Source organism: Ixodes scapularis, unplaced genomic scaffold, assembly GCF_016920785.2.
Source record: "Ixodes scapularis isolate PalLabHiFi unplaced genomic scaffold, ASM1692078v2 PGA_scaffold13__105_contigs__length_92229423, whole genome shotgun sequence".
Taxonomy (NCBI): domain Eukaryota; kingdom Metazoa; phylum Arthropoda; class Arachnida; order Ixodida; family Ixodidae; genus Ixodes; species Ixodes scapularis.
Genome location: NW_024609839.1, coordinates 38742610 through 38766068, shown reverse-complemented (window position 1 = coordinate 38766068; position 23459 = coordinate 38742610). Strand labels below are relative to the sequence as shown.

Below are 23459 nucleotides of genomic sequence, written 5' to 3'. Positions count from 1 at the left end.
GCAAACTAATTTTTTTGGGCTGATGAAGGCGAGCGGGTTGAACATGAATACATAAAATTGAAAGGATAAAACACAGAGGACAAGCACAGGACAACCACTTTCTTTCAGTTTGCAACGACGTTTATTTTGGGCAAAGACATTGCACCCTGAGCGAGACCCCGACAAGATAGGTTGATAAGGGGGAAGGCTTACTGGGAGATGGAAAGGGTGATAAACAGAAAGGAAACTTGGGGGATGGAAAGGCGATAAAGGGGAAGGGAAACTGGGAGATGGAAGGGGTGATAGGAGAAGGAAAGGGGGAACCATGAGGTAAGGGCGGAACTACCGGGATGTTGCGTGATTACGGGGAGTTGCGATATTTTCCAAGTTCAGGCTTGAGGAATTCTAATTCCCTTCTTGATAAGGTTACTGATGCTGATGAAACGTTGTTTTCTGCGTTCTGGATGAGAAAAGATTCGATGATTTCACGTCCGTGGCGATTGCGGTGTCCCCCTCTTGTCTTGGTTCCTGCGAAGTCAGGCGCGCATCCAAAGCATTCGTTCGCGTGAACCGCGATCGGATGAATGGGGTTGTCGGTTCTAGAAGTGGCCTCGTTTTCGTGCTCTCTCAGGCAGTCATTGATACATCGACCGGTTTGTCCTATGTAGTCGGCACCGTATTTGAGAGGGATGGAGTACACTTTTTCTATGCAGCAGGTCCGGAAAAGGGTGGCGTGCTTTTTTTCGCAAGCCGGCTTGGCTTCTTGTCGGTTGATCATGTTGCACATGCTTGCCAATTTGAATCTACTGGAAAAGACAACTTTCGTGTCATAGCGTGATGCAATGGATCGGATACGATGGGAAGCATTATGAATGTAAGATATGCTGGCTATCCTTCGACTGAAAGGCATTTTGTAGTTGCTTTTGGGTTGATAAGTTGGTGGAAAACGGACACGAGGCGTTCCACCGGATATCCGGAACTCAGGAGTCGTCGAGTTTGGCTCTTAATGCTATCTGCAGTCGAATGTTGACAGGATTTTGTTTTAGCTGATGTGAGTAGCTTCTTGATGATACTTATCTTAACAGTCTTTGAATGAGCACTCTCAAAAGGGAGCACCGGCTTTTCTGAACGCTGACTGAACGCCCAGCAAATGCCTTCGCTGGTTTTTTTCAATCGCAGGTCTAGAAATTGTAGCCCTTCTGAGGAAGGATGTTCCTTTTTGAATTTTAGTTTGCCTCCTGCGCTTTCGAGCGAGGCCACGATCACCTCGACTTTATCGGCTTCAGGGTAAATAATCAGGTAGTCATCAACGTAGCGGACTACGTTGCATTCCGGGCTAGTGTCCTTGAGCTGTACCTGTATGGTCCTATCGACATAAGACAGATAGATTTCACTTAAAATGGGAGCAAGGCAAGAACCTATACACACCCCGGATTTCTGTATCCAGATTTTTCCTTCGTGCTCGATCATTGTTGAGTTTAGGTAGAGTTGCAGAAGCTCGAGGAAGCCGGAAAGTGACACTCCGGATGAGTTTTGGAAGCTGCAGATTCCGTGTTCGGTGATGGCTTCTTCTACGGATTCGAGAAGAGTTGGAATGTCCAGGTTATAGTACATATCTTCTATGTCTAGGGAAAAGAAGTCTAAGTTAGGAGCACCAGTATGAACCGGTTCCAGGGCGCCGATAAGTTCCTGAGAGTTTCTGATTCGATAAGGTTGTGCGGGATGCACGCCGGAAAGATGTTTCTGGAGAAACGTGGCGAGGTGCTTCTGCCAGCATCCTCTCTCGGATACTATTGTGCGGAGGGGGACGTCCGGCTCATGTGTTTGCCCCGGCTGGATGGTAGCCGGGGGGCTACCATCCAGCCGGGGGGCTGGATGGTAGCCCCCCGGCCAAAGGCAAGTGTCAACATTCAATCGGCAGTAGCAGAAATTCGAGATAAACACCTCAAGCTCCTCCAGGCGGATAAAACAGGAGGTTTCGTAGTAATTGATGACGAAATGTACAAAACGAGAGCCAAAGCCGCAGTCGAAAAAAACTTCACCGCCATTAAGAAGAGGCCTTCAGGATCCCTCCGCAGCAAACTGAAAGAACTATGCGTTCAGCTAAACCTACCGAAAATGAAAAATTTGGTAACAGCTCCAGCCAACCAGTATCTACAAGTATTCTTCGCCGCTAAAACGCATGAGCCGGACGTCCCCCTCCGCACAATAGTATCCGAGAGAGGATGCTGGCAGAAGCACCTCGCCACGTTTCTTCAGAAACATCTTTCCGGCGTGCATCCCGCACAACCTTATTGAATCAGAAACTCTCAATAACTTATCGGCGCCCTGGAACCGGTTCATACTGGTGCTCCTAACTTAGACTTCTTTTACCTAGACATAGAAGATATGTACTATAACCTGGACATTCCAACTCTTCTCGAATCCGTAGAAGAAGCCATCACCGAACACGGAATCTGCAGCTTCCAAAACTCATCCGGAGTGTCACTTTCCGGCTTCCTCGAGCTTCTGCAACTCTACCTAAACTCAACAATGATCGAGCACGAAGGAAAAATCTGGATACAGAAATCCGAGGTGTGTATAGGTTCTTGCCTTGCTCCCATTTTAAGTGAAATCTATCTGTCTTATGTCGATAGGACCATACAGGTACAGCTCAAGGACACTAGCCCGGAATGCAACGTAGTCCGCTACGTTGATGACTACCTGATTATTTACCCTGAAGCCGATAAAGTCGAGGTGATCGTGGCCTCGTTCGAAAGCGCAGGAGGCAAACTAAAATTAAAAAAGGAACATCCTTCCTCAGAAGGGCTACAATTTCTAGACCTGCGATTGAAAAAAACCAGCGAAGGCATTTGCTGGGCGTTCAGTCAGCGTTCAGAAAAGCCGGTGCTCCCTTTTGAGAGTGCTCATTCAAGGACTGTTAAGATAAGTATCATCAAGACGCTACTCACAGCAGCTAAAACAAAATCCTGTCAACATTCGACTGCAGATAGCATTAAGAGCCAAACTCGACGACTCCTGAGTTCCGGATATCCGGTGGAACGCCTCGTGTCCGTTTTCCACCAACTTATCAACCCAAAAGCAACTACAAAAATGCCTTTCAGTCGAAGGATAGCCAGCATATCTTACATTCATAATGCTTCCCATCGTATCCGATCCATTGCATCACGCTATGACACGAAAGTTGTCTTTTCCAGTAGATTCAAATTGGCAAGCATGTGCAACATGATCAACCGACAAGAAGCCAAGCCGGCGTGCGAAAAAAAGCACGCCACCCTTTTCCGGACCTGCTGCACAGAAAAAGTGTACTCCATCCCTCTCAAATACGGTGCCGACTACATAGGACAAACCGGCCGATGTATCAATGACCGCCTGAGAGAGCACGAAAACGAGGCCACTTCTAGAACCGACAACCCCATTCATCCGATCGCGGTTCACGCGAACGAATGCTTTGGATGCGCGCCTGACTTCGCAGGAACCAAGACATGAGGGGGACACCGCAATCGCCACGAACGTGAAATCATCGAATCTTTTCTCATCCAGAACGCAGAAAACAACGTTTCATCGGCGTCAGTAACCTTATCAAGAAGGGAATTAGAATTCCTCAAGCCTGAACTTGGAAAATATCGCAACTCCCCGCAATCACACAACATCCCGGTAGTTCCGCCCTTACCTCATGGTTCCCCCTTTCCTTCTCCTATCACCCCTTCCATCTCCCAGTTTCCCTTCCCCTTTACCGCCTTTCCATCTCCCAAGTTTCCTTTCTGTCCCCCATATCACCCTTTCCATCTCCCAGTAAGCCTTCCCCCTTATCAACCTATCTAACGAGAAAAGAGTCAAAGTACAGGCTAGCTGGTGGAAGTCAACCATTTCGTCGTTTACCCTGAGCCTGGGTTTTTTTGAAGAGCAGGAGGAACAGAAAAAACAGACAGGTCTCAAACTCAGCTACACGTTTATTTCAACAACTTCCTCTCATATAGTTCGTTCTCGTCGTCATCAACATTTTAGTGGAGGTGCAGGGTACCGCATGCCTGTGTAGCGTTCCCCTCCAAGAGCCCGCAGTGCAAGTCCGGTTCCAAGCCCAGTGAGAAGACCACTTCCCGTGGAACCCGAAACTCGGACCAACCAGCGCATCAAGGGAGAGGATCCTGAATACAGTTTGCTACTGGACAAGCCCAAGCCGAAGAAGACGACGATGGCCAACCAGGCGCAGGCCCCGACCGCTCCTGCCGTCGTATACCTGCCCGTCGCACCCAAAATTCCGACGCCGTTCCACGGAGACGCACACGAGGACATCGAGGACTGGCTGCAACACTATGAACGGGTGGCCCGCCATAACGGGTGGTCAGCCGAACACTGCTTGTTGAACCTTTACTTTTCGATGGAAGGAACTGCGAGGCACTGGTTGGAAAACCACGAGGCTTCTTTGACGTCGTGGGAGGTGTGCAAGCAAGAATTGAAGAAGACGTTTGCCTGCCAACACCGACGTGAGAGGGCCGAAGGTCTCCTGCGAACAAGAACCCGACCTAAATGAGACCGTCACCAGCTTCGTTGAGGATGTTCGCCGCCTGAGCGCCCGCGCCGATCCTCAGGCTACCGAGGAGAAGAAGCTGCACCACTTGGTGAGGGGTGTGAAAAGTGAGATATTCGGCGGCCTCATTCGCAATCCCCCGAAAACCGTCAACGGGTTCGTCACGGAGGCGACGAATATGGAACGGGCCCTACAAGCACGCGCCAGACACTACCAGCGACACCCCGGCGTAAGCACTCTGGCGACATCCGGATCCGACCTTGGCACCACCCACCCCGGCATCCGTGAAATTATCCGTGAACTCGTCCAGTAGGAACTCAAGAAGCTCCTGCCCGCTGCAGTACGCCCGGCCTCGCTCCCCATCGCCGAGGTTGTACGGGAAGAAGTCCAGAGAACCTTCCAGCCAGAGGCTCCCGTCGTCGTGGCAGCCCCCGAGGAGCCCACGTTGACTTACGCCGCAGTGGCTCGACGGCCACCGCTTCCTCCTCGCACCTTTGCCGCGCCGCCCCGACGTCAGTCTCCTGCGCCGTAACACGACAGACGCCACGGACGACCCGGTGCAGTACGCCCGCCCGGAGCCTCGCGCACCCCGGAAAACCGACGTGTGGCGAACGCCCGACCGACGCCCTCTGTGCTTCCATTGCGGGGAAGCAGACCACACCTACCGCCGATGCCCATACCGACGACTTGGGCTTCGCGGGTTCCACCCGAACGACCCGCGCCCCCGTTATGGTGAACGACCTCGGGAGATCAACGAGTACCTGCGACGACCTCAGTCCCCCGAGCCTGCGTCCTGCCGAAAGTTCCGATCGCCGTCGCCACGACGTCCAGCTTCGCCGATGCACCGACCCCGACGTGAAAGCCTGTCACCCCTCGCTCCTCGCCGGGGAAACTATAGGCGTGACAACCCCTGGAGGTGGAGTTGCCGAAGACGACCGACGCCAAGATCCTCCACGAACGTCGGAGGGTCCCCACTCGAACGCTGCCAGAGATCGAAACGACGCCCCTGCAACGGTGTCCAATAACCTAAACGTCGTCATCGACGGCCACGACGCATCAGCGCTTGTGGACACCGGAGCAGAGCAGTCTTGAGTGGGAGGCTCTCCCGCCGCCTTCGAAAACTCACGACGCCGTGGGATGGACCTCAGATACAAACCGCCGGAGGGCACCTCGTCACACCGGTCGGGAGATGCACTACTCGCGTCAAGATCCACGGTGAGACGTGCCCTGTCAAGTTCGTCGTTCTGCAAGACTGTTCGAGGGACGTTATCCTCGGAATGGACTTTCTCTGCGAGTATGGCGCCTTCATCGACCTCGAAGCAAACCGGCTGACGCTTCGGAAACCTGCTCCACCACAGGAGGACCCCAAAGTGACGTCATCCGCGGTACGACTCCTCGCAAACCACGTGAACCTACCGCCGCGGTCAAGTGTTTTCGTACCCGTCGGGGTCGATGAGACTTTCTGCGGCGACGCTTTGCTCGAAGGAAGCCTCCAGTTGCTTCTAGGAAGAGGGATCGGCATCGCAAGAGGCGTCACGGAGCTCCTAGACGGACGCACTGTCGCACTCGTAACGAACTTCCGACAGGAGGCCCAGCACCTTACGAGAGGCACCGCCGTGGGTCACGCCGAGGAACTCCCGGACGCAGCCGCAATCGCCGGAATATCAGAAGACCCCTCTTCGTGGCCACCTAAGACAACGCCGCCTTCGCAGTTTGACATCGACCCAACCCTGCCTACCCCACTACGACGACAACTCAGCGACCTTCTCGCCGAGTTCAATGAGTGCTTCTCCGCGTCATCAAAGGTATGCCAGCCGCAATCGCCGGAATATCAGAAGGCCCCTCTTCGTGGCCACCTAAGACAACGCCGCCTTCGCAGTTTGACATCGACCCAACCTTGCCTACCCCACAACGACGACAACTCAGCGACCTTCTCGCCGAGTTCAATGAGTGCTTCTCCACGTCGTCAAAGGTTTGCCAAACGACCGTTGCGAAACATCGAATTGTCACTGAAGACAACGCGCTTCCTCTTCATCGGTCGCCGTACCGTGTTTCCGTGAAAGAGAGAGAAGTCATCCAGAAGCAGGTCCAAGAAATGCTCGATGACGACATTGTTCAGCCCTCAAGCAGCCCGTGGGCTTCACCGGTAGTCCTGGTGAAAAAGAAAGACGGGACTCTTCGGATCTGCGTGGACTATCGCCGACTAAACGCCGTAACGAAAAAGGACGTCTACCCGCTGCCACGCATCGACGACACTCTGGACCGGCTGCGCCATGCCCGATACTTTTCGTCGATGGACCTGAATAGTGGGTACTGGCAGATCGAGGTCGACGAACGGGATCGTGAGAAGACTGCCTTCGTCACGCCGGACGGACTGTACGAATTTAAAGTGATGCCGTTCGGACTGTGCACAGCACCGGCGACGTTCCAGCGCGTAATGGACACCGTTCTTTCCGGCTTGAAATGGCAAAGCTGCCTCGTCTATCTGGACGACGTCGTGGTATTCGCAAACGACTTCGACGAGCATTTGAGCCGTTTGCGAGCCGTGCTACAGGCTATCCAGAATGCTGGACTGACACTAAAGCCGTCAAAATGTCGGTTCGCTTACGTCGAGCTCAAATTCCTGGGCCATCTCGTAAGTGCTCAGGGTGTAAGCCCTGATCCTGCCAAGACATCTGTTGTTGCAGAATTTCCGAAGCCATCAGACAAGAAAGCCGTAAGAAGATTTCTTGGACTGTGCGCTTACTACAGGCGTTTTGTTCGCGATTTTGCCAAGATTTCTGCACCGCTCACGCATCTGACCAAGGACGACGTGAACTTCCAGTAGGGGGAGGAGCAAGAACAAGCGTTCAACGAATTGAGGGAAAGACTCCAGTCGCCCCCTATCCTCGGACACTTCGATCCATCAGCGGAAACGGAAGTTCACACGGACGCCAGCAACGCCGGACTCGGCGCGGTACTCGTCCAAAGACAAGACGGAGCAGAGAGGGTGATCGCTTACGCAAGCCGGGCACTGTCCAAGGCAGAGAAAATTACTCGACGACCGACAAGGAATGTTTCGCTGTCATCTGGGCGTTAACCAAGTTCCGCCCGTACCTGTACAGGATCCCGTTTCGCGTTGTCACGGACCACCACGCTCTCTGTTGGCTCGCCAACCTCAAGGACCCGTCAGGACGCCTCGCTCGCTGGAGTCTGCGACTGCAAGAATTCGACGTGACCATTGTGCATAAGTCTAGCCGCAAGCATAACGACGCCGACTGTTTGTCTAGGGCCCCAGTCGAATCTCTTCCCGAAAGCACTGACGACGATGACGACGCCCGTTTTCTCGGTAACAGATGCCGACATGGGAGCACTTCAACGAGACGACCCGGAACTTCGCGCCGTGATCGAACACCTCGAAGGCCAAGGAAGTTCAGTTCCGCGAGTCTTGGCCCGAGACTTGTCAAGCTTCGTTCTGCGGCGAGACGTGCTCTTCAAGAAGAACTTCAGAACGAGCAACCCTGCTTGGCTGCTGGTTGTTCCGGCCAGCCCGCGAGAAGACATCTTTCAAGCATGCCACGACGACCCTACGGCTGGACACCTTGGCTACAGCCGGACGCTCGCCCGGATTCGTGACAAGTACTACTGGTCGAGACTCCCGAAAACAGTCCATCTGTACACAAGGTCGTGCCATGAGTGCCAACGACGTAAGAGGCCTCCGACGAAGCCAGCAGGACTCCTGCAGCCTATACCTGCCCCGACTAGGCCTTTCCAGCAGGTCGGAATGGATTTGCTTGGGCCGTTCCCAACATCGACGCAAGGAAATCGGTGGATTATAGTCGCGACCGATTATCTTACACGATACGCCGAGACGAAAGCCCTGCCATCGGGAACAGCCGTGGAAGTTGCCAAATGTTTTGTCGAGTCCATCCTCCTTCGACACGGCGCACCCGAAGTGTTGATCACAGATCGAGGATCATCTTTCATGGCACACCTGACTCAAGAGGTTCTTCGGCTTAGTCACACCAACCATCGACGAACCACCGCTTATCATCCGCAGACCAACGGACTAACAGAGCGGCTCAACAAGACGATCGCTGACATGATCTCCATGTACGTCGACGTGGAGCACATGACGTGGGACGAGGTGTTGCCGTACGTTACGTTTGCGTACAACACAGCGGTTCAAGAAACCACGGGAGTGACGCCTTTCCAACTGGTACACGGCCGGGCGGTTACCACAATGCTCGACGCCATGCTGCCTCACGTGCCAACCGATGATGGCAAGGACGACGCTCATCTGATCTCCCAGCGCGCGGAGGAAGCTCGTCAGCTGGCAAGAATCAAGATTCAAGACCAACAGCGAGTCGACGCAAGCCGGTATAACCTTCGTCACCGGGACGTCCACTTTCAACCCGGAGACCGGGTATGGGTTTGGACACCAATACGGCGCCGCGGTCTCAGCGAGAAGCTTCTGAAACGCTATTTCGGACCCTACAAGATCATCCGACGCCTCGGCGATCTGAACTACGAAGTCCTTCCCGACGGAACGCGCCCATCTGCAAGACGTCAGCCGCGACCCGAGGTGGTGCATGTCGTCCGGCTGAAGCCGTATTACGAACGATAGAACTTTCTACTCTTGTCGACGAGTGAACTGTGAACTCTCAACTGTGAACTGTGGCTCGCGATTCTGCTATCGTTTTGTTTTGGAGTTTTTTTTTTTTTTTTTTTTTCGTTTTGGGCTGCATTGAGACGATGCGCTTTTAAAGGGGGGGATAGTGCCACGAGCACGAACTTCTAGAACTTTCTCGTTTATTCTTGCTCCGGGCATAACTTCTATTGTTTATCCCTGCTTATGTTGTCCTAGAAAGTGCGTGTTCATTCTCGCCCCGAGCGCGCTACGCTCGAACCTTCTCCGCCGAATCTTCGAGATAGTGACTCACTCTAGGTAAGACGCCGCTCGCGACCTTGTCGAGTCAGTTTCGCCTCAGCGTTCGATCCTGCTGCTTCGCCGCCTTCCACGCCCGCGACGCTCTGTTTTTATCTTTCGTTTTCCTTTTGTTTTTGGGCACAAGTTCGCCCCATTAAAAGTTCAGTTTAATCAGTTAATCACCGCCTCATCACTTGTCATTCGTGACAATATTCAAGTTTAGTGCGTACTAAAGTAGTATATAAAAGGAGTTTTAGCGACACTGGTGACTAAAAAATTTCGTTCGAGATATCAAGCACGCGATTGGCGTTGCATTGTTACGTACACTCTCAAGAAAAAAGAGTGTCAAAAGGTGTATTTTTACACCCTTTGTCCCATATGATACACCCCCAAACTTCAATTCACCATACAGCGCCCTACAGTCAAACATACGGTCGGAAAGTTTACGAGGGGCTTGATAGCCGTGTGGTACAACTTATTAAAATAGCTAATGTACGTTTTACTGAACAGAAAAAAAAATAATCCGGGTTTTCTTGGCCCTACTGTAAAAACTCGGTATTTTCTTTATGTGGTTTTTGATACGTACTTTAGCTATTTAAAATATTGTACCACAGGGCTATCAAGCCCCTCGTAAAATTTCCGGCCCTCTGTTCGACTGTAGGGCACTGTACGTCGAATTGAAATTCTGGGGTGTATTATGTGGGACAAAGGGTGTAAGAATACACCTTTTGACACCCTTTTTTCTTGAGAGTGTAGTTAGTGTGAGTTTCCTAGGAAAGATCAGAAGTTATGTAAACACCTAGGAAACAGCCTGCAGCGGAGCGTCGTGAATGTAGTAATTCGAGTATATGTTAGTATGACGGGAAACTCTCATGGATTTACATTTATTAAGATTGAGTTGCATCAACCACTTGTCGCACCAGCTAGATACAGAGTTAAGAGCAGATTGGTAAATAGAGATGTCCGAGTTATTTGTTATTTCTCTATATAGTGCACAATCATCAGCAAATGAACCAATATGAGAGAAGATACATTCAGATAGATCATTAATATAGATGAGGAAATGTAGCGGACCTAACACGAAATCCTGGGGAATTCCAGATGCTACGGGAGAAAGTGAAGAGTTAGTACCATTGGCATGCACAAATTGAGAACGGTTGGTTAAAAACGATTCTATCCAGCGTAGCACGTTCGGATCAATGTTGAGTTTGCTAAGTGTTAATAGGAGTAGGCGGCGATAAACTTTATCGAAGGCCTTAGAGAAATCAAGGAAAACGCAGTCTATCTGGGAGCCATGGTCAAGGACAGAATGAAGCTTATTAGTGAAGAGCGGAAGCTGTGTTTCGCTAGAAAATGATTTGTGGAAGCCGTGCTGAGTTGAGTGAAAAAAAAAAAAAAAAGAATTAGATTTTAGAAAACATGCGAGGTTAGAATATATGATATGTTCGAGTATCTTACAACGAATGGATGTTAAAGAAATTGGCCGGAAGTTATTCGGTGAGGAGTGGTTGCCACTTTTAGGAATTGGAGTCACCTTTCCAACTTTCCAGTCTTCGAGAAGGCAGCCTTCCTCCAATAATTGGTTGGTTGGTTGGTTGGTTGGTTAATTGTATTGTTTGCCAGACGTGACATTTGCCTCTCTCACGGTGGGCACGTTTCACGGGCCTGGGTTATTGTAGGTTGATGAGGGTGAATGCGGGGAAAGGGAAGGGAAAATATGGTGGTGAAGGGGTCCGGGAATGACGAGGGCAGCGTCAGCAAAATAATGACTACGTTTCGCGGGCGAAAATAAAAAAAAACAAAAAAACAAACAAAAGTGATTAGGGCCGTTAATACGAACTGTGACATACGTTCAAACAATGCTATACACGACAGAACCCCATAGCGCGCACCAGCAAGCACAAAATAAATAATGAGAGTACTTATATCGACCTAACATATACTTCGTTTCACCCCACGTGCGAGCGAAGGCAAAGCTGGAAGCGCGAGCACGAAAGCTCTGCGCGCTCAGGCTTTGCTCGAGCACGCGAGCTGGGGAGAAGCGCTAAAAGCGCTGGTCTCGCGCTCTCAGCCCCGGCCCCGCCCGCAGATAAGGCAAAACGAAGTATAGGCTACCGTTCGTTCTAAAGTTTCTTACACGACACAGTCACAGTCTTGAGGGTAGTTCGCACGCGCCAAAAAAAAAAAAAACACAAATTTTCTCAGCCGTATGCACGTGGAAGTTGGTCCCTTCGGAAAAAATGTAGCTTCGAGCGTGAAAGGAATGTCCAGCCCTCTCAGGCAGTTCAAGAATTCAATTCGTTCGGATGCGTAGTGTTCGCACTTAAAAATATATATGTTGAATTGTCTCTTGTTGGTCACAGTGTTAGCAATTAGGGCTGGCCGCTTTTCCAATCCGGTACAAGTTAACGTTTGTATAAGCGGAATCTGATCTATAAGACGGTGAAGAAGGGAAGCAAACTTGCGTGTTAAGCCCCGCGTACATGCCAGGGGAGGCGGGTCATGCGCTGCAATTCTTGAAACCGGATGTCTATGCTGTATCCAGGTTTGGATTGCTATTTTTGAGTCAGTCTGGGTCGGACTCTGTAAAGTAGCAGTAGGTAGGAGCAGAGCGTTGGAAGCCAGTTGGTCCGCCTTTTCATTGCCAAGAATGCCGACATGTGAAGGTATCCATTGCACTCGAATGCTACAGCCTCGGAAAACAAGTAGACGTCCCAAGTTAAATATCTCACGAGTCATGTTGGCATTAACGCCTCTGCCACTTCGAATGCTTCGCACTGCACACTGGGAGTCCGTTGCGAGTAGCCAGTTTTCTGGTGGCCTTTTCAAGATATAAAGAAGAGCTGCGTGAATTCCACAAAGCTCGGCCGTAGTCAATGAAACAGCTTGATCAAGCCGTCCTGACCAAGAATGGTGTTCTGATGGGATATGGTATGCCGCAGACGCGGAATCGTTAATGAGATTAACAGAGCCATCAGTGAATATGATCTTAAATGAAGCGTGGCGGGACGCCAGGACGTCTTCCGTCAAGGCGCGGCTGACCAGCGAGGAATGCTGTGATTTTCCATGAAAGCCAGGGATGTCATCATATACGGTGAATGGATGCTCACTCCACGGTGAATCGGCTGGAGAACGCTGAACAGCTGGTGTAGATCCGAGCGCCTCTATCAAAGTGTTGCAGTGTCTGCCATAATGCGAACAATGCCGCCGTTGGATATCCTCGTAAAGAGAACCACCGCTGCTCGACTGGGCGAGTCGAACCAGATGGCGAAGAGCTCGTTCCTTAGCGTGCAAAGATACTGGCATTTCCTGGGCCTCAATCCACCTGGCCTTTATTCGAGAGTAAGAGGGGAGTCCTAGGACCATCCTTAGTCCAGCGCGATGACGTCGTTCCAGCTGATCCCACAGAGAGCGAGTAGGGGGCAAGTACGGCGCGACATAAAGAATCCGAGACAGGTTCAGCGCTCGATGCACGTTAGTTAGGGCTCGAGGAGTTGGTCCCCAATCAAGACCATGAAGCCTACGAATAAGAGAGGTTGTCATCGTGCTTTGTCGTACAAGAGTAGTTACGTGGCGACGCCAGCAGAGCCGCGAGTCGAGATCAACGCCCAGATTACGGTAGTTTCGCACACGTAGCAATCGGATGCCAGATAAAGTTAAACTTGGAAACCCGTGGCGAAGAGGACGGCGGGAACATGCGAGCACAGCCGTCTTTTCTGCCGAGATGGAGAGGCCGAGGTCTTCTAGCATGTTTGCAACTCGTTTAAGGCAGGTTTGCATAAAAGGGCGAAGTATACGGCGATCGGATTGGGAAGCCCACAAACAAATGTCGTCAGCATAAATTATCATACCACTAGGATGAGGCGATGAGTCCATGCAGAGTGGTAGCGTTGCCATTACGACGTTGAAGAGTGTCGGGCTTAGACAGCTACCTTGAGGTAGTCTCCGCAGCAGTGGGCGAACGGCACCTTTAAACGTTCCCAGGCGGACACTGATAGCCCTGCCGTTCAGGAAGTCTTCGAAATATCTTAACATCCTTCCCGTTGCGCCAAGATGTCTCAAGCACGCAAGAACAACATCATGGGGAACAGAGTCAAATGCGCGTTCCACGTCTAAAAATACTGCCAAGCCTGTATGTCCCTGGGAACGGTCGTCTTCCAATGCTGACGTGAGAGTCGCAATGCAGTCAGCGGTGCAACGCTCGCTTCTGAATCCTGCGAGCTCAGGGGGAAGAGCTTCAGTATCGTCGAGGAACCACTGAAGGCGTGTAAGGACCAGGCGCTCTAAAAGCTTGCCAACGCATGACGTCAAAGATATCGGGCGATAGGATGACAACTCCGAGGAGGGCTTGCCGCGCTTTAAAAGGGGTGTTATTAATGCGTGTTTCCATTCTCGAGGGATCACACCCGAAGACCAAACTGAATTTAGACGTTCGAGTAAGGAGCTGCGTGACTGATAGCTGAGATTTCGTAATGCTTGATATGTTATGTGATCAGGCCCGGGAGCGCTGTGACGCCTGCACCTTCGAAGAGCAGCTTCCAGTTCTGACATGGTGAGGGGGTGGTCCAGATTCTGCGGACTTCGCGGTGAGCCAGTCAGCGATAGGTTCCGCGATGACCTTACAGAGCGTGGAGCAACGACAAAGCGTATTGCAAATTCGTCGGCAAGTTGACATAATACCAAGCCAGTTTTTAAACTAAGAGCAACGAACACGTCTCGAGGTGTCGGAGATCCACTTATACCTCTGAGCACTTTATAGACCTTCGGCTTCGGTGTACATGGGGTCAGCAACGAGCAGAACTGGCGAAATTGTCTGCGACGAAGTAGTCGGGTGTGCCGGCGTAAGGCTGACGTTATACGGCGACACTCCACCCAATCGGCGATCTTGCCAGAGCGGAGCGCACGGCGCTGGGCACGACGGCGAGCTGCCCGAAAACGAAAAAATTTCAAGTCCGGGCTAGGTTGCGATACTCTGAATGTGATTCTTGTTGTAGATTGGACGAGGCAGCTTGGAATGGCTTTTAGTATATCCTCTGACGAATCGAGAGACACAAGACTTTTCCAGAACAGGTCCCAATTGGTTACATGGTAAAGACGACGCGGCAAGCGGCCCACCCTGGGTATACTCATCAAAACTGGGAGATGATCGCTTCCGCGCGTGTGTCCACGTCCAGCGACCAATATACGTCAAGATCGGGCGAGGCGAAACTAAGGTCGAGGACGCTAGGCTTCCCGCGATGGCCGAAAAATGTTGGAGAGCCATCATTTAAGAGCACCAAGTCTGTAGATTCAATGGCGTCTGCAAGGGATGTGCCCCGCGGCGTCGTGCGTTCACTACCCCACGAAGGGTGATGCGCGTTAAAGTCTCCACATAAAAGCAGAGAACCGGGAAAGTGTCGACGTAAAATTTGAATGCTCTTCGCATCGAAGCGACCCGCAGGAGATATATACACGGATACAATAGTCATCCTAAAAGAACCAAATATGACAGTGCAAGCCGCGAACTCTGCTGTTTCGGTACACATATGTGACATCTTCTGCAGCTTGTTGGATGGTGGAGTGAACAAAAACCGATGCTCGCGACAGGCTGTTTGGGTCAGATACGGCACTTCCATAATAAACATATGGCTGAATTCGAGATCCAGGTGGGAGCCGGCCTTACGAGATTGCAAGTATAGGCACTGGCATAGAGGCAAGATAATATTGCAACTCAGGTAGTTTAGAGGCGATGCTGCGGGCGTTCCATTGTAAAATAGAGGGACAGACTGCCATATAGATAATGCTAAGCATGATAAGGACCTTCATCGCAGGAAGCTTTCGATTAAAGGTTCTATCAGTCCAATGAAATGCAGTAATTTGTCTGCCCATGAGTACTTTATGAATGGTAAAAATTCTCGTACTGCAATGAATATCTGGCGAACGATGCTAGAGAACGAAGAGGAGCCGGAGAAAATTTGAGGCGGACGCGAATCTGCGATTTTCGGTGCGGTGTCTGGGAGTTCCTGTGCAGGCTTTGGTGTAGGCCGCATTTGCACTTGAGGAGCCGACGTTCTAGAGCTGCTGTACGTCTTTGAAGCTTCGTTTCTCGTTTTTGTTGACGGAGGACACGGGGACCGACGTGGTACCTGGATCGATGTTTACTGCACGTGATGTCTCGGGGAGAGGTGAAGAGGTCGATTTATCAGCGCAGTTTTGTTGCACCTGGCGTCGTCGCGAATGTCTTCGCCTTTGTGGGTGTTCCGGGGAAGAGCCGACGACTTCTGGTGCAGCTTGTGCTTCCGGCACAGCCTGGGCATCAGTAGGCTTGTCAAATGCTGCTCGTGCTTGCGCAAACTGCACGTTGTTCTCGCAGCGATAGCGGCACACGGTGCGCTCGGCTTGCCAGAACGGGCATATGTGAGATGTTGCTTCATGCGACTTGTTGCAGTTTACGCAGTGGCGGTCAGAGGCGTCACACTGCGCAGTTGCTTGGGGCTGCGCACAGCGGAGGCAAGCCAACTTCCTCTTGTAGCCAGCCGCAACGTGATCGAAGAGCCCGCATCGGTGGCATTGCAGAGGGTTGTTAACGTACAGGTCGACTTCATGCCGGACCAAGCCAACGGAGATGTGTTGGGGAAGTGTGGCAGATGCAAACTCAATGCGAACTGTGCTTGATTTTCCAAGCCGACGAACACAACGGATGCTTACACTTGACCGTAGCGCTCCGACGATCTCAGTGTCTGAGAGAGCGATGTCAACGTTGCGCACGATGCCTACACTGGAAACTTTTCCACGGGGCTCAAAGGCTCGAACTTTCATGCCGCAAAGCGTGGTCAAGCCTAGAAGCACCCGCGTTGTCTGGCCATTCCGGGTGTCAACCGCGAGAAGATTTTTTCGCCTGTTGATCCGAGCCTCAATGACGCATGAGGGCACCAGCGTCTCCAGGGTATTAGAGACGCGGACCGAATCAATGGAGTCGATGCTCACGTCTGGATTCAGTGGCGTGAACAGAACCACCAGACCAACTGTCGGCTCTGGGAGGGTGACGATGGACGCGTCGCTGGAGCCAGAGTTGTGGCTGCTGCAGCGTCTCTTCTTTCTGCATGTCGCTTCCTGGAAGGGACCTTCAGTGTCTTCAATCAGCGAGTCGGACAGGCTCGGCGTCATCCTGCGCGGTCGGGTCGAGTGTTTCATCCATGGCAGCTGGAGGGGCGGTCGTGGTGTCCATACCTCGCCGGTTTAAAAACCGGATCGAAGGGTGAGAAGGCTCTGGAGGGGACTATACGGACCTCCCGATGACGTTGTGAAGCTACTTGCTGATATAAAGTCGACGTAAGCAAAATATTCAATGAAAATAGAGGAGACTAGAACACACGTCCGATGCGTAGCTTTGTCTTCGTCCAATAATTGCTTAATAATCATTGATAGTGTAGCTGATGAATACGACTTCGTGTTGTTTAAGAATTTAGAGTTTATATTGTCAATACCGGATGAAGAGGAGAGCTTGAGGTTGTTAATTATTGCAGCTATAGCATCATATGATATTAATATTGGATAGATTGGTCAAAAGTCAGGGCCATTAAAGTTGGGGTACACAGAAACATCGGTGGAAGAAAAATATTGTATAAATATATCGTTTAGCAATGATGCACACTCATCTTGACCTACTCGTTCCGCATCTGCGTTTGTAAGCTTCAGACCACAGTGGTTATCAATAGGTTTGATTAAGTTCCAAAAGTGGCGAAAATTTTTAGATAAAATTGTGGTGGTGGTGGAAAACCTCTTTATTGGTCCTGCGAAAACCCCTACCCCTCCGTCACCCCTTCACCAACACACCTACGCACAGTCTGCCGGTGAAGCAAGCGCCGGGTTCGCTGGACGAAACCCCTTTGTCCCTCCAAGTCCACACACATCACACCATCCTCGAAGTCCTCCGGCCAGTCCTGGGTCCCCGATGCCTCGTGCCCCCGTTGTTCACAGTCCCACACAATATGCTGCAGCGTTGCCCGACTGTCCTTACATACCCTGCACAAGTCACTCTCAAAATTCCCTGGGTCCACATGTCTCCCCAACACCGGGGTATACACACACATCACCTGCAACTGCCTAAAAAGCACCGCATCCTCCCGACACAAATCCTTGTGAGGTTCCGGGAACCTCCTCCTATCCCGTCTGCAACATTCAAGATACTCTCCATAACCCACCGGCACATACGACCCCTCCTGCGAAGCCCGGCCTAAGAGTCCTCGGGCGCAGCAGTCGGCCATATCATTCCCCACCTCATGTGCAGGGCTCCATATTAGTTCCACTTGTCCCTTCACACTGATCAACCTCTTAGCCCTCTCACTCACCGTTCCATTCATGAAGCGCCTGACAACCCCCATTGCATCACTAAATACCTTCCTTACACCCTCGATAGAAATTGCCATTGCAACCGCCACCTCCTCAACTTCTTCCGCACTGTCACATCTCAATCCCGACGCTGTAACCACCCTACCATCTTTAGCCGCCACAACCACAGCCACCCCCCGGTCCCCATCAAAAGCTCCGTCCACATAAACACTACCCTCCTCCTTCCCATACAGCCTATACAGCGCCTGCGCCCTTGCCTGCCTACGCCCCTTATCCCGTTCCGGGTGCATGTGCCTCGGCACCGGCCTAACCCTCAACCTCCTCATGTCCTCATCCTTAATCCTTTCCAATCCCCCCCTGCCAGCCTCAGCACCCACCCCCACCCTGCTCAACACCCTACGCCCCACCGCAGACCCCCTCAACCTCTCCGTCTGCGAGATCCTCTGCGCTTCTATCACCTCTTCCAATGTATTATGCACACCCAATCGCTCCATCATCTCCGTGCTAGTACATGCCAGCAACCCAATCGCCGCCTTATATATCCTACGTATCAGAGCATTAATCTTCCCTTTCTCCGTCACCCCCCACTTCAGATACCCAGCCACATACGCGATGTGGCTCATCCCAAAAGCCTGCACCAGCCTCAAAACACTCTCCTCCTTCATACCCCTCCTCCTACTAGCCACCCTCCTAACCATCTGCATCGCTGCCCCGACCTTCCTTTGCAACTTACCCAACATCACGCCATTACCCCTAGCCTCCTGTAACCACAGTCCCAACACTCTCAGCTCCTTAACTCTAGGTATCATTCCCCCATTCGCCCTCAACTCCACATCCTGCCATCTCCTACTCCTCGGCCCCACCACAACATACGCCGACTTCTCATGATTGCACTCCAACCCTGTATCCGCCAACTCTTCCTCAATAGCATCAATCCCTCGTTGCAACGTATCTCTAGTCTCCTCCACGCCCTTACCAACACACCACAACGTCAAGTCATCCGCATAAATGGAGTGACCGATCCCTTCTCTCGTTAACCTCTTCCCCACCTTTGCCATGACCAAATTAAACAACATCGGCGAGATAACCGCGCCTTGCGGCGTACCTATACATCCCAACCCCCTCTTCCCAACCTCGTACTCCCCAGCAACCAATTCCGCGCTCCTCCCAGTCAAGAAGCTCCTCACATACTCATAGCTCCTCTTCCCCAACCCCAACTCCGACATTCTTTCTAATATGGCCGAATGCTGCACCCTATCAAAGGCACTCTTGAGATCCAATCCCAACACAACCCCCACTTTCCTCGACTGCACAACCTCATGCTTAAGTAACAACATTGCATCCTGTGCACACAACCCCTCCCTAAATCCGAACATAGTATCACTAAACACCCCCCTCCCTTCCAGAAAATTATTCCACCTTCGCAATACCACGTGCTCCAAAACCTTACCAACACACGACGTAAGCGAAATCGGTCTAAAATTCTGCACCCCCACCGGTTTATTCGGCTTAGCCAACAACACCATCCTAGCCGTTTTCCATTCTTCAGGCACCTCCCCGCTCTCCCAACACCTATTAAACAGCCCCGTGAGCACCTCAACAGCTTCTTCCCCCAAGTTACGCAGCATATTGTTACTAACCCCATCCGGCCCTGACGCAGACCTCGTTTTCACCCTCTGCAACGCCGCCCTCACTTCCCACGTCTCCACAGCCCTATCCAGATCCTCATTCACCTCCCCCTTATAGCCCGGAAAATTCACTCCCCCCACCCTAGGAAGGTACTTGTCCATCAGAGCCCTCCTAAACCCCTCCTCCCCCAATTCCTTCCTAGCTCCATACAGAGCCTCACCTAACCTTCCCCTTTGATAACTACGAGTCCGCGTCCCATCCAATAAATGCCTTAACAACCTCCATGTTTCCCCCATCTGCAACCTACCTCCCGCCCTTACGCACACATCGTCCCACTGCTGCCTCGCCAGTTCTTCACTGTACCTTGCAATTTCTCTATTCATCTCCGCTACCCTCTTCCGCAACCTCCTATTACCCCTATGTTCCCTCCACCTGCGATACAACGCCTCCTTCGCCTCCATCAAACCTACCAACCTGCTATTCAATTCCCCCTCCAACTCTGCATCCACCTCCACCTCACTACTCGCTTCCCTCGCCGCTTTTACAACTGCCTCAGACCACTCCTTCACATCGACAACCCCCCCCCCCCCCCCATATCACCACCCCTCCTAAAGGCGCCCCAATCCACCACCTTGTGCCTCCTCTTCCCCTTTCTTCTGCCCCCCAAATGTACCAAAACCTCTACTACCCTGTGATCACTGCCCAAATCCATGCCCGTATTTCTCCACTCCACATCTACCCCCCTAACAAAAGCCAAATCCGGCATCGTCTCTCTCTGCACCGCCGTCTTAGCCATCAACGTGGGATGCCGAGAATCCGACACCAAAATCAAGCCTACATCCTCTGAGTCCCTCAACAAATTCCTCCCCTTAGCCGTGTTGTCCACATACCCAAACTCCTCATGTCTCGCATTGAAATCCCCAGCCACCACCAGGCCCCCATCCCCAGCCCATCTCACACATTCCCTGAAAAGTTTCCCAAACCTCTGCCTCCCATACTTTGGGCTGTTGTACACATTACACAAACAAACACCACTCTTGCCAAACACCACCTCCAAGGCCAGAAACTCCACATTCTTCTCCCCCTCCAACTTCCCTTCCACCACCGGCAACCCCCGTCTAACCAACGTACAAACACCACTCCTACCCCCCTTTGACACTACCTTCACCCCATAGGCCACGTATCCCGAAAGCCCCACATCATTCGGCCCCACCTCCTGTAACATAATGACATCCGGCTTCTCCTCTGCCGCCTGCACATATTGCTGAAGCACCGCCTTCCTGCCCTTGTATCCATTGCAATTCCAAACCCAAACCTTAACTACTTCTTCCATTGTGTTAAGAACGACTCAATCCCCATGACAACCCTTGCCACCTCATCCAACTTCTCATTCACCTTCCTCAACCCTCCCTCCTGCCGCACCACCCTCTCATTCAAATCTATTATCTGCTTCTCCATTCCCGACACATCACTACCACCTCCACCCCCCGCACTCTTTCTCTTAGCCGGTGGCGCCCCCAGATGAGAAGGCTCCCCCTCCGCCGCAATCTTCTCCACCTTAGCCGCCAATTGCTTAATAACCCCGGTGAGCTCCTCAACCTTCTCCATCAGCCCTTTGTTCTCCTTCCTCAGCTCCATGATCTCCCCGGCCTGCCGCCTATTATCCTCCCTGAGCTTTTCCATCTCCTCATCATCCGACTTCACCACCTGTGCCCATGACACCTGTCTTTCCTCCCCTCTGCTCCTACTCCTCGACCTACTATCCCCCCTTTCCCTCGAAACCGACCTGGACCCTCCCAAGTCCGGAAAATCTTCTCCCCTCAGAGCCCCTGCACCGGAAAGGGAGCCCCCTCTCGACTCATGATCCAACTCTTTACGTTCCCACAACCTTTTCCGTACAATATACGGTGTGCGGAACCTATTCCTACACACCCTATCCCCGGTCACGTGTTGTCCCCCACATAGCTTGCACCTAGGGGTGCACTCGTGCTCCTGTTGCCCACTAACCCCACACCCCATACACCGCTTCATCTCCGGGGTAGGGCAGACATCCGAGCGATGTCCTACCCTCCCACACACAAAACAGACCTCAAAATGCTTCCTATACAAAGAACATCTCAAAACTCCTCCACCATAATACACTTGTCTTGGCACCACTTCACCTTCAAAGACCACAATGACCGTAGCCGACGATCCAATGCGCTGTGTCGCCCTCGCAGTCGGATTCCTCGGGCCCACCACGTTCCTGTCAATGTCCTCCGCCGAATGCTCCAACGGCACACCTCTGATGACTCCCTTCGTCGTCCCATACGGAGCCGCCACGTACGCCTTCGTCTCGAAGCTCTTCCCTTCCACCACCAACACCTCCACGTTCGCATATCTCCTCGCCCGCTGTTCATCCTCAGTGCACACCACCACAATGTTCTGTTGAACATTCGGGCATAACGTATCCTTGCCCATATCCTCCATCTCCACACGCGCCGCCTTGCCAATCGCACACATCACTTTCACGATAGACACCCTGGACAGATCCAGACCTCCTCTTGGCCTCATGATCACCTTAATGGCCTCCCGGGGCAATACCCTCGGCATCTTGGCTCCCCTCTCTATTCTCTCTATCACCCGCCTGGCCACATGGGAATTAGGTCTAGCCTCCGCAGAGCCGTCCGATCTTCCATTCGTACGCACTTTCATCCAACCCGCACAATCCTCCGGATCCAATTCTTCTCCGGGCAATTCCACGACCATATTCCCAGCATTCCGGCCGACATCAGCCTCCATGCCGTCCCCTTGCACCTCCGTCGCCACCACGCCGGTGTTAGGCCTACCTTCCCGTACTCGGTTAGGCCTAACTGCCCCCGCCTCGCCGTCACCACCTTTCCAAGTCCGTAAAGTCCCAATAAATCGATGGAATGACTCACCACCGATATCGATGAGTTCCTCTCGACGAGCCGGACACTTTGACACCACTTTCAAGAAAATAGAGCCAGAAACACCGCACAAATGAGCACAGTAACGCGGAGCCGACGCGACACACGTCCGCCTCCGACCACCGCTCGCAGCGCCCCTAGATAAAATTGTGGGCAACACGTTAGTAAAAAAGTTGCGTTTTACAGCAAATACTGCACGTTTATATAACTGTTCGGCGCAATGATAGGCGTTAAGATGACTCTCTTGTTTTGAAAGTTTGGCTGCACGAAAGAGGCGGTTCTTTTTATTGGAAAGTCGCTTAAGTCTGGTGTTATACTAAGGGGAATTACTTTTGGATGATAATGTGCCAACAGGAATATATGTGCTTATTAGATAGTTAACTTTGTTTGGAAACAGACACCAATTTTCATTTACAGAGCGTTCGAAGAAATTTTCACAAAGTAACTAAAAAAATAAAAATAATAGAATTAGCTTTTCCGTAATCACGAATCTGTTTAACTATTTTCGGGGAATGGCTTGTGGTAATATTTAAGGTAAAAGGCAGCAATAAAAGGTCACTAAAACCGGGTAGATAGGTAATAGAGAAAACAAGGTCGGCGAAGGTTGACAATACAAGACCTAACACTGAGGCACGGGAGGACGTAATTCTGGTTGTAGTCCGAACATAATTTGAGGAATTTGTCACTGTCAGACAAAAAGGGGCTTGCGTAAGCTGTTTCCGCCGACAACACAATATTTTGACAGTTAAAATCACTCAGAAGGATGAAGTTTTGTGTGGGAGATCGCAAAGTCACTGTACTGATTACGTCATGAACTTTGTTCAGAAAGCTATCGTCATAGTTATTGACTATAAAGAAAGCAATCTTTTACCACTAAATACAAAAAAAAATCTATAGTTATGCTTCAACATGTGCTAAATATTGTCAGGTATAATAAAAAATAATAAAACAATAAAGAGCTTAACATTAATTGAATGAATAAATGAAGTGGTACAACTTTTTAAAGTTAAATAACATGTTCTAAAATTAGTCGTCATATTTATTTGAATAAGAATATCAATGAAAATGAATAAATGAAGTGGTACAACTTTTTAAAGTTAAATAACATGTTCTAAAATTAGTCGTCATATTTATTACCTGAAATTACATA

The 23459-nt window shown here is 51.2% G+C and overlaps 1 protein-coding gene and 1 pseudogene across 1 annotated transcript; one reads left to right on the top strand and one right to left on the bottom strand.

The window, feature by feature from the left end:
• The first annotated feature begins 1854 nt into the window (after window positions 1-1854).
• On the top strand, window positions 1855-3612 carry LOC115321401 (annotated as a pseudogene).
• Window positions 3613-20543: 16931 nt separating this feature from the next.
• Window positions 20544-22435, bottom strand: LOC120841142. Its single transcript, XM_040211986.3, has one exon. The coding sequence runs from the start codon at window positions 22158-22160 to the stop codon at window positions 20700-20702; it is 1461 nt and encodes a 486-aa protein (XP_040067920.1). The 5' UTR covers window positions 22161-22435; the 3' UTR covers window positions 20544-20699.
• Window positions 22436-23459: the final 1024 nt, after the last annotated feature.

Excerpts from the sequence above, each read along its gene's own strand:
- LOC120841142 (XM_040211986.3), bottom strand. The coding sequence starts at position 22,160 with ATGGAGGCTGATGTCGGCCGGAATGCTGGGAATATGGTCGTGGAATTG.